We start from the raw sequence: 15,106 nt of genomic DNA on the forward strand, positions 1-15,106 counted from the left end.
TGAATTCTCAATTATTCGTCTCATCATTATAGATCCAGGATGTCTGAGACGATCATGCCAAATCATAAAATCATCGGGATGAGTAGACTTCTGGTCTACTAGGTGATGAATTTCAATTGCACTAATTTGTGCATAATATAACCCAGAAGAAAAAGAAGATAATTTTTCTACTTCGCATTTTTTTCCATAAATGATACTTGTGACTAATAAAAATTCACGATTTGTCTCAGTCATTGTCTCGATATGATATCCATTTTCGCGGATATCTTTAAAACTCAATAAGTTTCTTCGAGACTTGGGAGAGAATAGTGCTTATTTACAATAATTTTAGTCCCTTCAGGGAGAAATATAGTGGCTCTTCCGGAGCCTTCAATCAATTTTGCACTACCACTAATGGTATTAACATTTGTCTCTCCCATTTTCAAATAAGAAAAATATTTTTTATTTTTCAATATGGTGTGCGTAGTAGCACTATCAATGAGACAAATATCATCATCACCATTATTTAATCCCAAATATTTGACATCCATTTCTTCTTCAGAAAGAAATTTTCAAACAAAAATAAATATTAATAAAGATGCGAAAATAAATATTCAATGGAAAGGAAATTACATGAAAGATATAAAGTATCATAAAAATATCTAAATAATCATGGAATATTTGTTGACATCTTCAGGATGTTCAAAAAAATCAGCAACATCGAGGTGTGTCATGTCAGCATCATCACCATCATCATAGTCATTCTTTTGATCAATGAAATTTGCCTCAACACCTTTGTCTTTCTTTTTCAACGATACTTGATAGAGGTCAACAAGATGTTCGGCCGTACGACAGGTACGAGACCAATGACCTTCCATACCACACCGGTAGCATTTTTCTTCATAAACTTTCTTTTCTCCATTTTTCTGATCGTAGTTATTTTCCCTCTTTTGGGAAACATTTTGTTGCTTGCCACGGTTAAAATTTTCACGGGACACAAATTTACTACGATCACGTTCACAGCCACGGCCACGTCCGCGGCCTCCTCCACGGCCACCTCTACGGCCACGTCCACGACCTCGACCAGAATTTTGAAATTGGATCGCATTCGCTTCAGGGAATGGACTTGCACCAGTTGGTCGGGACTCATGATTTTTCAGCAACAATTCATTATTTTGTTCAGCCAAGAGAAGACATGCAATAAGTTCAGAATATCTTTTAAACCCCTTCTCTCGATATTGCTGCTGCAGGAGCATGTTAGAGACATGAAAAGTAGAAAATATTTTCTCTAACATATCTTCATCAGTGACTTTTTCGCCACATAATGATAATTGAGAAGTGATTCTGAATATAGCTGAATTATATTTGTTGACAGATTTAAAATCTTGCAGCCGTAAATGAAGTCAATCATATCGGGCTTTTGGAAGAACGACCAACTTCAGGTGGTCGAATCTTTCTTTCAAATCTCGCCAAATGACAAGAGGATCTTTAACAGTAAGATATTCTGATTTTAATCCTTCATCTAAATGATGACGAAGAAAAATCATAGCTTTGGCACGGTCTTGGTTTGAGGATTCATTTTTTTCCACAATAGTATTACCAAGACCCATTGCCTCAAGATGGATTTCAACATCCAATACCCATGATAAATAATTTTTTCCAGAAATATCAAGAGGTACAAACTCTTGTTTTGTAAGATTAGCCATAAGAAATTGAAATAAGATTTTGACTTAGAAATTTACCTCAAAAGTCACTTGAAGAAATACGGGCAGAATTTCGGCAAAATCTTGTGCTTCACTTTTGTTCAAAATAGCGCCTCCGTTTCCACCTTTTTGCTCAAAAGTAGAGCTTTCGTGCTGATAACGTGTTATAAAACTAATAAAATGAAGATACTACAATAGGAATTGAAGAAGTACTAGAGAAAGGAGTAGAGAAAGGGAGAACGATATCCTTATATTTCAACAAGATACAAAAGTACCCACAAAAGGTCTCAATGTACCTCTATATATAGGCACTACAAGATTAAAGGTACATAAATCTTATTAATCATCCACTCCTACAATAATATGAAAAAACCTATGAAACGGTTTGTTCACTACATGAATGGATTTATGAATTGTAACTTATATACATAAGTAGCCATAAAATCATGAATTAATTCTCTTGGAAATACAAAGGGACATCCACATTTTTGTTATTTCATAACAGGGGGCTTGTTTTGTTTTGATTTTTTCCATCCCAAATTACATTACAATGAATTATACAGTATAACAAAAATCTAAGACTACATTGTACTTCCACCCAAAAGCTACTAACTCTCGCCATAATTAATATTTAAAGAGTAGTAGAGAATATAAAACCAGATTTGAAAAAAAAAAAGTAGCATTTAGTTTCAAGCATTCAACTTCAAGATTCTTTTAAGGCTCGTGCTTCCGTTAAAGTACGTAAGCAATGAGAACAGAAAAGAATTATTGAAAACTTTGTGGTGGGAAAAGTTAACTAATTAAATGGCATCCTTTTTATGATTTAAAGCATTACATAATTAAGATGCCGGAGTAATCTTTTGATTAATTAACCATCCTTTCTTTCAATAGTTATCGCGTTAAATATACTTCACTTAAGTTCTTGATTTTGCTATACTTTATTTTGATCAGAGTAGAATGATTTTTTCTCTTGTAAATGAAAATTTTTTAATATAAAATCTCCTATTACCTATCATCGAACTTTATCACCCAAGCCAACTCTCTCTATGATTTGATCCAACGTCAAGTTGACGAGAAAGTCATAAATGCACATGGCATTTATTCAACTTTGATTGAGGCATAGCCCAATTAAGAACAACAAAATTTTGGCCCAAAAAAAAAGAAAATGAAAGAAAGAAAGAACAACAATAAGTCATTTCATAAGTCAATATTATGTAGGTTGCCAATTTCGACTACAATAAAAAGCAACAATGAATATTATCTGGGTTGCCAATTTTGACGGCCATATCTTAAGCTTTTTTTTTTTTTGTTTTTGAGCAACCATATCTTAAGTTTGTTGATTGAGTTACTCATTTCATAGCTCCTTTTAGCCCATTTGCTAGAATTTTTACACACTGGAGAAGGCAGTAGTCGACCTCAATCTCAGGTACAAATGGTTTTCTGGGAGAGCAAAAATGAAAAAAAAAAAAAAAAAAAAAAAAGGAACAGAACAAAACAATACTCAATATCAAACTTGCATCTCTTGAATTTTAAAGAACTTTTCTATTTCCTTTTTGCTGAATGAATTTTTACTCGGTTACTAGCAAAAATACATAACATACACAATATTGGAGGTTGCATAACCCACCATATTGCAGACATGTAAAGTCAGAGTTTAGATGAAACGTCAAATCAGTGTAAATAGTAGTTAAGACCAAAAGGTCTGGAAGTAATCCCACAGATGAAAATGTTCAAGAATAGACAACAGTCAGCGATTACAAATCCCAACTCCTAAGCAACTAGTGACTGTTTGAACCAAATGATGCAGCCAATTGATGGATCTATTCACAAGGGTTCATGTCGGATGCAACATTTTGTTTCTCCAACACTAAATGCAGTGTAAATTATATTACAATACGGCACAGAATTGTTTAAATTGGAGTAGAAAGTAAAGGGATTTCTGCTGCCTTCAGAAAAGAAAAAGGTATCATGAAACTGAATTGGAGGTACTTTTCAACAAGAATAAGCATAGCAAAGCCTCTATGAAATTTGGTAGGAAACAAATGAACATGCAACACATACTCCTTGCTGTTTTCTAAGCATTTACATGCATATTTCTTTCTGTTCTCTAGCTTTTCTGGAGGGCACCTATTTCCAGACAAAAGATGCATATTTCTGAGGAAAGGCATTCAAAATGAGAGTAAATTCAAGCAATATGTACAAAACGGGGAAAAAGAACTATTTTTCATTTCAATCCAAGTTCAGAAATGAACTGAACTTTCACCAGAAGATGATAATTCTTTGCTTGCTAAGCTATTCCTTGAGTTGATGGACTGAAGTGCTTTCAGGACTTCAGACATACGTGGCCGTTTCTCTGGCACCACACTGGTGCATTGCACAGCAATCTCCAGGACTGCCAGCATTGCTTGTTGGCAGTTTTGTGAAATCTTTGGGTCAAGAACTTGAACTGCCCCATTTTTTAAGTTGATCTTTCTTCTTACCCATTTCACAACATTGAGGGAGTCCATTGCTGCTGGTTGCTCTGCTTGACGGCCAGTAACAAGCTCTAAGAGGATGACACCAAAGCTGTATGCATCCGACTGTTCTGTAGCTTTTTTCGTATGACCATATTCTGCAAATAAAAATAGATACAAACGAGAAAATTGAATGGTTAACTTGTCTATTTATGTTTTGAAGTACCAACTAACAATAGATAAAGAAGAACAACAATTGTTATTCAAAACTAGCAGAAATTTTCAAAGTTAATTGAGAAGAAACTACATTTATGCGACTAGAGGGTGAAGTTACTATGATTCCAAATATTAACTAGAGATGTGCACTGACTAGCTTGTCAGTGGTGCACTATATCGAAGAACTCGAATGATTAAGGTTGCAGAAAGCTGAAAATTTGCTGAAGCTACTTAATCAAGAACTGATCAGATACTTGTCGTCCTATATAATTCTTCACTGGTAAGGTAGTATTTCAGTTCATAGAACAGACTACATGGCATTCATCTAACAATTGGAATTTAGACATCACCTCTATGTCAGATGTACCCGAGGGACAAACACTAGTAAATCATCAAGACAAGATTTTTCCAGGAACTTTTGTTCAAGTCACATGCTTGATAGCATGCCAGACACAACTTGCACCGTATAGAGATGAATCACATCAGCTGCAAACTCAAGTTCCTCAAACAGCATTTACAAGACAATTAATGCAAGTAGCACAATCAGAACAAATGGATCATAGTAAAGAGTTCTAGACCATTTCAGTACCTGGTGGAATGTAACAAGACTTCTCAGATCCCGATGCCAGGGATAGCTGATATGCAGTTTCACCAACAATTCTATCCAGAGCAAAATCTGTAAGCTTTGGTTCAAAATCAGCATCAAGAAGAATATTTCTTGACTTAATGTTCCTATGAAGCAAACGTGGAAGATAATCCTGGTGAAGATAAGCCAATCCTTGAGCAACTCCAATAGCTATCCTCAACCTAATGGTCCAAGGTAGCTGAGAGTCGGGTTTTCTGATTACATCACCAAGACTCCCTCTTGATATATTCTCATAAATCAACAAGAGGGAATCATCATTGTGGCAGAAGCCTAGAATTTTAACAATATTTCGGTGCCTAATCTTGGCCAAGGTTTTAACCTCTGTCTTCAAAGCTTTGAAAGATTGACTTCTGAAATTCTCCAATCTCTTTACAGCAACGCTCTCTCCATTCGGTAAGTTTACGATATAGACTTGTCCAAAAGCTCCACCATCTCCTCTAGCAGCCTTTCCATCCATAGCCATTATCAAATCATGCTCATTAATTCTCATAGGATAAAAGAAAACAGACTTCCAAGCATCCATTTGAGATTTTTGCTTGTGGGATTGTCTCAATACGTAGACTCCAAAAGCAACAATGGCTACCACAAAAACCAAAGCTATTGAGCTCAGTGCACCAGTTAATTTTGAAAGATTAGCTGTTCTGTGCCTAGACTGGTCACCTGAACAAGTATTTGGCAATCCTGGACCACATAGATCAGGATTTCCTTGCAAAAAGGAAGCAGGAAGGCCAGAAATCAGTGACAATGGAACTCTACCAGACAGCCTATTAAAGGACACATTGAAGAGAGCAAGCTTCAAGTTCTGAAGGCCTTCCGGAATTGGACCAGAAAGGTTATTGTGGGAAAGATCCAGGTAAGTCAACACAGGCAAGTCTGCTAGTGATTGTGGTATTTCACCAACAAGATTGTTATCAGCCAGAGATAGTGAGACTAACTTCCTACACTTCTTAACTTCAGGAAATCCCCCTGAAAGGTAATTATGGGAGAAATTCATGATGCTCATCACAGGTGAATCACAAAAGTTTGGAGGAAGCTCGCCATATAACTTATTCTGGGATGCAGAAAATCTATACAAGCTGCTTACCAGCCCAAGACCTTGAGGAACTTTACTTACAAAGCTATTATTATCAATTTGAACTTGCTCCAGCTGAGTAGCTTTTGATATTGAATCAGGTATCTCTCCAGAAAATCTATTGTTCTCAGCTCTAATGAGCTTTAATTTGGGCAAAGACCATAACCAAGAAGGAAAATTCCCAGTAAACATGTTGTTCTGAACCTGAAATCTCTCAAGGTTGCTGCATTCTTTAATCAAGTCATTGGGTATTGAACCATTAAAAGAATTGGAATATAGACCTAGATTTGCAAGATCTTTAGCCTCACATATCCCATTTGGAAATGGCCCAAAAAGCTTATTTTGTGAAACATCAAAAGAAACCAAATTTGGTAGAGACATACCAATTGGAGGCAAGCTGCCAGTCAGATTATTAACAGACAGGTCTAAAATGGATAAACTTTTTAAACCCTCGAAAATATTTGGGATTTGACCATAAAAGCCAGAGCTTTGTAGCAAAAGCATCTCAAGCTTATTAAGCTTACCGATATCAGCTGGTATCTCACTCAGCAAGAAAGGATTTTGAGATATATCAAGAACCACAAGCTCACTGCAATTTCCAAGAACCATTGGAACACTACCTGTAAGTAAGTTTCCACCCAAGTTGAGAACTTGAAGGTTATTAAGTAAGCCAATGCCTTCTGGGATTTTTCCTTCAATGTGGTTTCTGCTGAAATCAAGCACTTTCAGGAACTGGAACTGAGAAATCTGTTCTGGGATTGTGCCCCAGATGAGATTGTTACTGATATTCAAGGTTTCCAAAGAAGCACATTGTGAGAGATGCAAGGGGATAGCTTGGTTGAAGAGATTGTCAGCAAGGTTGAGGTTGGTGAGATTAGGAAGCTGACATATAGATGGTGAGATTTCACCTGAGAGATTCATGCTCTGGAGGTCAATGAAGTAGACATTCTGAGGAAATGTATTTGTGCAAGTGACTCCAGTCCAGTTACAATGATGAATGGCTGTGGTGTTGGACCAACTAGAAAGAGTGTTCGAAACATCTTCAATTGAGTCCTTGAATGAAAGAAGAATATCTGCTTCAGATGAAGCAGAGGCCAGGAGGAAGAATGAGAATGAAAAAGAGAGAAGAACAAAACACCTGCTGAAGATAGCCATTGGAAACAGAATGAAAGATTGGCTAAAGTGTATGATATCAGAAAGTTTCTCTCTACAATCAGTGAAGTACCGAAGTGTAAGTAGTGAAGGGAGGATGAGAGTCTGTGACTGAGGGAAGTCCAATCTGTACTCATTTGTCAAAATGACAGTGAAAGGTAACCTTGGCTTTGTCTTTCCTTGTCAAACGAAAACCTCACGAATTTTGACTCTTGTAGATGGCATCTATGGAAAGTAAAGCCAAGAAGTCAATGATGGTTAAACTTTTGATTTTTAGGCCACAAAAAAAAATATTTTTTTTCTTTTAATGTTTGCTTTGGCATTTTCTTTTTCTAGTCTAACATAATGCATTGCGTAATGATTGTAACTTTTTTTCAAAGTTTGGGAAGTTATATACAATGGATCAATATAATAATGATAATCAGGTATTGTATTCTTTTTTTTATTTTTTATTTTTTAAAAAAAAGATAATTAGGTATTGCGTATTCATCTTGTTTGTTAATTTCATACACAGTGTCGTGTTTACTTACTTAACTTACCTCATAATCTGTGGTTTACGACAATATGACTTTGAAATCAATTCAATTTTATCTTTATTATTTTCTAAACTTATTAGATAAAGTGATTTTTTTTAAAATTTTGATGTTTCTATCACCTGCATTTACACGATACCATCTTCCAGATTCAACTCTTTGGTTAAAACATCACTTCTGAGTTGAGTTCTGAGGGGCCTCTCTGTGGTTTTTTCTTGGCTTCGGCAGGAGACTTCACTTCGATGGGAATCCAAGAAAACTCAACCGGATCAATTCAGTAGTTAGTTTGTGTATTTAATTATTCAACTATTTAAGAAAAAGTAAATACTCCTTTGGATTGCAATTTTTTTAAAATTTATTATATAAAAAATATACTGTAATAATGTGATGTATATAAAGTAAAATAATAATTCAAAAATGTGTCCAGAGAACATTTAAAAAAAAAAATTGTTCACAAAAACTCACAATCCAAATGGATTTGTCTGGTTATTACCTATTGAATCAATAGTCAATACTACTCCCTCCGTCCCACTTTGATAGTCTTGTTTTCTTTTTTCGTTTGTTCCAAATTATAGTCCACTTTCTCATTAAGAAATGTAGTAATCTTTCAAATTGTCTAAAATACCCTTATTAAATATCTTGTTATTAATACATTATTATTAAATACTAACCCACTACATTGAATACATTGAGTTTTTCCAATACTAACCCATTAGCTGTAACTTATATTAATTGGCACTCTTCGTGATTAGCATAAGGGTATTTTAGGAAATTATTAATCTAAATTTATGTTTCCAACCAAATTAATTACACTTTCTTAATCTGTGTGAAAAAAAACTAAAACTAACAAAACGGGACGGAGGGAGTACTATACTACCACTAATGCCAAACAACTAAAAAATTGGTCTACTAGGTGGTTATCCCACATCGGGTTGGGACGGAATTTGGGTGGGTTTATAAGTCTCCTGAGGAAACTCAAGAGTTGCCGACTTTTGAGGTTTACTCGAGATTTAGGTTTGTAAAGTCACAAAAGTCTTACGAAAGGCTTTGACAAAAAAAAAAAAGTCTTCAAACCAATTTCAAGCTTTCTAATTTACCTCCTTCAAAAGTTTTTCTTTTTCTTTTTTTTTTGGTTTGTTGTTTAGCTTACAACAAATAAAAATTCAATCTCTGTATGTGTTTTAAACTGTCTCTCTGAAACTAAATACCAAATGCCTCACAAATTTGGTACTCAAAAATAATATCAATTGTCCATGCTTTTGAATAATATAATGTTGAAAAGAAGTAATTGACTAGTACACTTAAATGTTATAAAAGAAATGCTTAAATTAATATTTATTCTTTCTTTGATGTAAATTCAGTAAATTTGGAAACTCTAAAAATTGGAATTGCTAGAAAACAAAGAACGTTTCACAAACACATTAAGGTGAAATAATCAATGGATCATATTGGATTGCCATTTTTTTACAAAAAAAAAAAAAATATTTTACTTTTTCTATAAAAATATTTCTCAATTATTTTTTAATCTCACGCACATCACTTTTTACCTTACACATATCAAATCTTTTTACCTTACACACATCAAATGGCTACAATATTTTTTTTTATATAAATTCCAGAAAACAACAATCCAAACGGGCTCTATAATAAATTTGATTATCTGATTTCTCACTTAAAACTGAAAATGCCTATGGGATAAAAAGTGGCTGGCAAATTGGTATAACCGTACGAGTACTGCCAAAAAAAAAAAAAATCGCAAATTTACCAGAAGGGTAAAAGGACCCAAGGTGAATGGGGGTGGCATGGGGCTTTGCTTTGATACCCGTGACTCGGTTATTATGGTTGGGTTCCGAGTTCTGATCAGAGCAGACCGAGAAGACGACAGAATTAAACCACCCCCATGAATGCTTCCATTAAAGGACCTTTGTATGCTTTCTTCCTTCTCTTTTTTTTTTTTTTTTTTGAATCAAGGACCCTTGTATAATTGTATCCTACTACTGCATGTTTCACTCATTACACACATCAAGCATGAAGTTTCTCATAATTATGAACACCCTCATTATTTTACTCGTTTCTACATAAAAACTCTCATGGAAAAATGCATTAGTAATTATAAGTTACACCCTACATGTAAATGTCATAGAATTGGATACTATAGAGATTTAAAATTAGAACAAAATAGTTAAAAGCAATTTCAAGAATCGATGAATAAGTTTAAGCTATTGTAATTAAGAGGAGGTATGAGTTGGATAGTACGGAAGAACAGAATGTAAGCGAGAGATTTTGGATTCGTAACTTTTCAGTTGAACTAAAAAAATGGTATTATAATTAATTGCATAAATCGATAAGGCATCATTATCATAAAATAATAAATCTCAAAGAATATTAGACTTTAACTAATGTTTCCATGTCTAAATCTTGTGCTACTATCCTTTGGATACGGTAATTGAAGGCATTAACTATACTCAAGAAACAATAAATTAGAGAAGTAGGTTACATTGCAATTCTTGAAAGAGTGATGTTCTTCCTCCCAAATTATTAAAAAAAAAAATAACCGTTCCTTTTAGTTTTAGGGCAAATTATCCAATTGACCCTTGAACTCTTTGTCTAAGTAAAAATAACTCTTTGTCTAAGTAAAAATAAGCCCCTCATCTATTTTTTGCTGACTTTAAGCCCTCGAACTTGTAAAATTGGACACCCGTGACCCTTTTAGCCAGTTTCTCCGGTTTTGCAACCGGAAAGTGAATTCACACGAATGCCAGTATGCTTTTAAGAAAGGCATTTTTGTCAAAAGATTCAAAACTCGCGCGATGCTAGGGTTTCAGTACCCCCTCTTGCGATCTCTTCCACACACAGTAGAACACGGTAGCTAATATTCTGGGTGAAGAATTGGGGGCTGATGCCGGGCTTGGCCTTCTCCAACAAGCTGATCTCGCGGGACGACGGGTTTCACTGTGACTTCGCATGCCTGTTGTACGGGCTGCTGAGGGCGAAGCTGAGCGAGGAGATTTTGATCTCAGAGATGGAGGGCTTCACTGTGACTTCGCCAATGGAGGCCATGGTCATATAAATAGCTGGCTTTTCTACCAGAGACACCGACTTGCTTGAGCTGCTGAGTAGATAGACCCAGCACATTGTCGGGAAGAACTGCAGTCTCGCCACCGCAGAATGCTACAAAGCGATTGTAGATTGAGGTGCTTGCTTTGTAGGCGAGTTGCTGATAGAGAATGCTCTTGGTGAGGGCAAGGAATGGGGAGTGGTGAGACTCAAATGCCGGAGGCTGGTGGGTATCGATCAGGGTAGCAAGTAAAGGGTCAACAACGCGGAGGTGGTGGAGAGCGGCGTTGATTTCACCATCGGGCGACAGGGGTTTGATGATCTGGGGCAGAACCCTAGCTGATTGGACAGCACTACGCCTCCGATTCTTGGGCGTAGATGCCGTGGGTGTGGAAACTGTGGTGGAAGTAACAGCAGTGCTGGTCGACGCGGAGGTGGAGGTGATGGTAGTGGTGGTGGTAGAGGAGGAGGAAGCAGTGGTCGGAATAGGTATGGCAGAAGGGGAGGAGGAAGAATCAGTAATTTGTTGGGCTTTGGCCTCGGAAGTCTGCAAGGTGGGCATGGAGGAGGAGTTAACGACGGTGAGAACAACGGGGGTGGTGGCAATGGTGGAAGTAGGGTTAGATGACAGCTTTCGGATTTTTTGAGGTCGAATAGGTATTTTGGAAGGATTGGAGGGCTTCTGGGAAACGTCGGCATTGATGGTGTCCATGGGGGAGGAGACGAATGGGAGGGAGAGGGAGAGGTTGCGGGAGAGAGGAGAGGAGAGGGGACGGCATCGGTGGAGAAGTCAATGAGAAAAGAGGAAAGAGGAGTTGTTCCTTTTTTGCTTGACAAAAATGCCCTTCTTAAAAGCATACTGGCATTCGTGTGAATTCACTTTCCGGTTGCAAAACCGGAAAAACTGGCTAAAAGGGTCACGGGTGTCCAATTTTACAAGTTCGAGGGTTTAAAGTCAGCAAAAAATAGATGAGAGGCTTATTTTTACTTAGACAAAGAGTTCAAGAGCCAATTGAATAATTTGCCCTTAGTTTTACGAAGACATGCTCCTATTCATGACTTTTGCAAATTGGTTGAGATGGGGCCATCACCATGCATGGGTAAATTGCAACTTGCTTGCTGGCATCAAAGGTTAGAATAGAAGAAAGATGGGACGTCAAATTCATGAGATCGAAGAAAAATGCAGTGAATTTCAGGTTCTCTTGCTGGCATGCCATGATGGCGTTAGATCCTCATGTCGTAGGGAAGAGAGAAAGCCTATTCAATTAATCCATGGTGTCTTGATTACCATGCACGTGCTTGTTCAAAGGGGTTAGTACTAACTTCTATGATTATTAATCATTCTACTCATTTCAATTTCCACACCAAAATCCTCCCCAACCCTAAATTACTTGCTGCTTTTCTTTTTGCTTTTCACTAATGAAAATCTTGCTCCAATCCTAGATATAAAGCTTCTTTTGAGTCTGAAGTTTGTATTTCATAGCCTCTCAGCCGCGTTTGAATTGTAATTTTTTAGAGTTTCAGTAGAAAAATATTCTGTATCAATTCAAAATATGTGAAATAATAAAAATATAATTAAAAAATATGATCATGAAAAATATGTAAAAATTTTTCTTTGAAAATTTACAATCCAAACAAGTTACTAGAAACAAGCAGGATGCCTCTTCTAATTCCAACTACAGTTACTTACAGGATAAGCATTTTTATGCTTTTCCCCTCCTTTTTCTCACGAAGGGCGGGACGTCAAAAAAGGGAGAAAGAAAGCATAATGAAGATGTTGAGAGGAACTCTCATTCTAAAACAAGAAACAAACACCCCTAAGTCCTATTCACTAGCATGTGTGATCCTCAGTAATGGTATCTAGTTTTGCTGCAAAGACCGCAGGGCTTATTTGGCAAACAAATTTTTTGCTATGTTTATCTGCTACAAGTTTTTTAACAACTTTAACTACAATAATTTCAAAAATATTTTCAAAATTTTTTAAGTGTTTAAGCTATGCACTTCAAAAAAAATTTCTATAATTTCTACAGTAAATTATAATAAAATTTTAGACAAATATCAAAAAATTCGTTTACCCCAAACGGGCCTGCATTGCTTCAAGAAGAGTCAGGTCTGGCTTAAACTTCTCCGGGTCTGTCAAAAGAATTTATCTCTGGAAAGCAGAAAAATTCCACCAAATTTCACACTTTCTCTAGATGAACTGGCAGCCATGAAAAAGTTCTCATGCCTTTTTCGCTGCGAAAGCAGCAATCTTACCTGGTCCTGGAGGATGGCTCGACGGATATTGGAAAGGAATCTACACAACAAGAAAGACAATAATGTCTACGTGGGTTAAAAAACAAGTTGACTTTTCATTTTCGAATATCAACTTTTAACCTCTGCTGGAAAGATCTAAGACAACATTTCATGTCACGTCACATCAGTAAATGTTCCTTTCTACGAGAGATTCTTCGTTCTCAGATTACAGAAAAGATGATCACGTGAGCTCCTGCGTTGATAAATGCTTTATTTCGTCATTTTCTGCAGGTACTTGGAAATACATAATTTTACTGCTAAAGAAAAAGGATTTTTATTAAAGGCAGAATCATTTTTTTCATATTTTATCAAATGAATTTTTTCGACCTTCACTTTTAAATTTTTCATTTTACTTCCCTCGCAAATTTAAATTAGTAAAATTTGATTACAATCTAAGTTTTCGACCACTTTTTAGTTTGAAATTACTACATGACCCATATGCAACTATTTTTTATGTATAAAAAAGTCAGATTCTACATTTTTTAGTGACAAAATTAAATATAAATTTGGCTCAATCCCACTTTTTTAGAAAAAAAAAAAACAAATATGATTCACATCAACTCTTATTTTTTTAAGAACAAAAATGAATATAGATCAAATCATTTGTTTAATAACAGATAAGATCTAATTTCTTCCTCCCTAAAAATAATGATCATCTATATATCACGTGATAGATTCGAGGTAAAAAATGGTCAAAACTAGGTTTTGACTAAATTTTATTGATTTGATTTTGTAAAGAACATAAATTTTACTATTTTAAAAGCGAAGAACGAAAAAATTTATTTGGTGAATTGTAATGTACGTTTGGAGCAATTTAGTAAATAAAGATGGCAACAAAAGAATCCCCCTCCCCAACTTCACACAACTCCCTCGACACCACCCCTGTTCCTTCTACCCTCATCTTGCTCTATTCTCGCCACGAGTGTTCATTTTATTTTATATTTTTCAAATGGTGATGTAATTGATCCCAAGAATAGCATGTTTAGTGATGTGTTTAAGCTTAACAAATCAATATTAATTAGAAACACCTCTAAACTACGAAACTAGTTGTGACACTACTACATTAATAGCTAATTTGGGAGTTTAGAACTGAAAAGAAAAGAAGAGAAAGGGTAAGTTAGAAAAGAAAAGAAAGGATGGGAAAGATCCAAGTTTCTATTTTAATTGTTTGGGAATTTTAAGAAAGATCCAGTTTTTTTTTTTTTTTTTGGGAGTTGAATACAAATGAAAAGAAAAGATATTCAAAAAAGTTACTTTACAAATATTCCTTTTCTATAAAGTAAAAGGAGGTATTTTAGTGAGGGTTTTATAACGGGGGAACTCATCAAAAATTAAAATTTTTGTATCAGGATTTTAACTGTAGTTTTATTCTATTTGAAAACTCACTTAAGACTTCCACACTTTCCTTCCCTTTCTAACCAATTTTAGTCGGAAAGTTTTCCTTTACATGAAGAGAGATGAAATTTTTCCAAATCTTTTTTTTCCTTCACATATTTGCTCCCAAACAATGAAAAAACTTTATTATCCTTTGAAAACCTTTCTTTTCTTTTCATTTTCTTCCTCCCAAACTGGCTATAAAGCTTTACCCAGAATTTGACAGCAGCAAATCATAGCACAACTTTGGAAAAAAAAAAAATCATAGCACAACTTTCAAACCTGTCTTTTCACAGACCACAATTTACTGTTAAACATCAATAAGCAAGCAAAGCGCACCGCGTGCCTAAAACTAGAAGCATATATAATTATATACAAAGGAGGAACCTTTCCGGAGAGCTCCTAAACTATTGTTTTTGTACGATTTTTGCCTCTCAACTATAAATTGTCACAAATAAGTCCTTAAATTAAAAAAAATGCTCAATTTAAAGACTTTTCGTTAATTTTGACCATTAAAGGTGATAGAATTAGGGCCAAAACCGACCAAACAAAAAAAAAACTAACCCTCAAAAACAGTTTAAAAAGTCTCGTTGACTAATTATTTGATCAAATTAAGGTTAGAGAAG

The 15,106-nt window shown here is 35.4% G+C and overlaps 2 protein-coding genes across 2 annotated transcripts; both read right to left on the reverse strand.

Annotated features, from left to right (window-relative positions):
• Positions 1 to 641: 641 nt before the first annotated feature.
• LOC113693022 (uncharacterized) lies at positions 642 to 1,235 on the reverse strand. The gene has a single exon (XM_027211612.1). It carries the CDS (start codon positions 1,233 to 1,235, stop codon positions 642 to 644), a length of 594 nt encoding a protein of 197 aa, XP_027067413.1.
• A 2,436-nt stretch (positions 1,236 to 3,671) lies between these two features.
• On the reverse strand, positions 3,672 to 7,355 carry LOC113693982 (probably inactive leucine-rich repeat receptor-like protein kinase At5g06940). Its single transcript, XM_027212802.2, has 2 exons — positions 4,941 to 7,355; positions 3,672 to 4,293 (listed from the first exon to the last, which is right to left on the reverse strand). Exons 1-2 carry the CDS (start codon positions 7,222 to 7,224, stop codon positions 3,923 to 3,925), a joined length of 2,655 nt encoding a protein of 884 aa, XP_027068603.1. The 5' UTR covers positions 7,225 to 7,355; the 3' UTR covers positions 3,672 to 3,922.
• Between the last annotated feature and the right edge of the window lie 7,751 nt (positions 7,356 to 15,106).

This window comes from Coffea arabica, chromosome 6c (genome assembly GCF_036785885.1).
Source record: "Coffea arabica cultivar ET-39 chromosome 6c, Coffea Arabica ET-39 HiFi, whole genome shotgun sequence".
Taxonomy (NCBI): domain Eukaryota; kingdom Viridiplantae; phylum Streptophyta; class Magnoliopsida; order Gentianales; family Rubiaceae; genus Coffea; species Coffea arabica.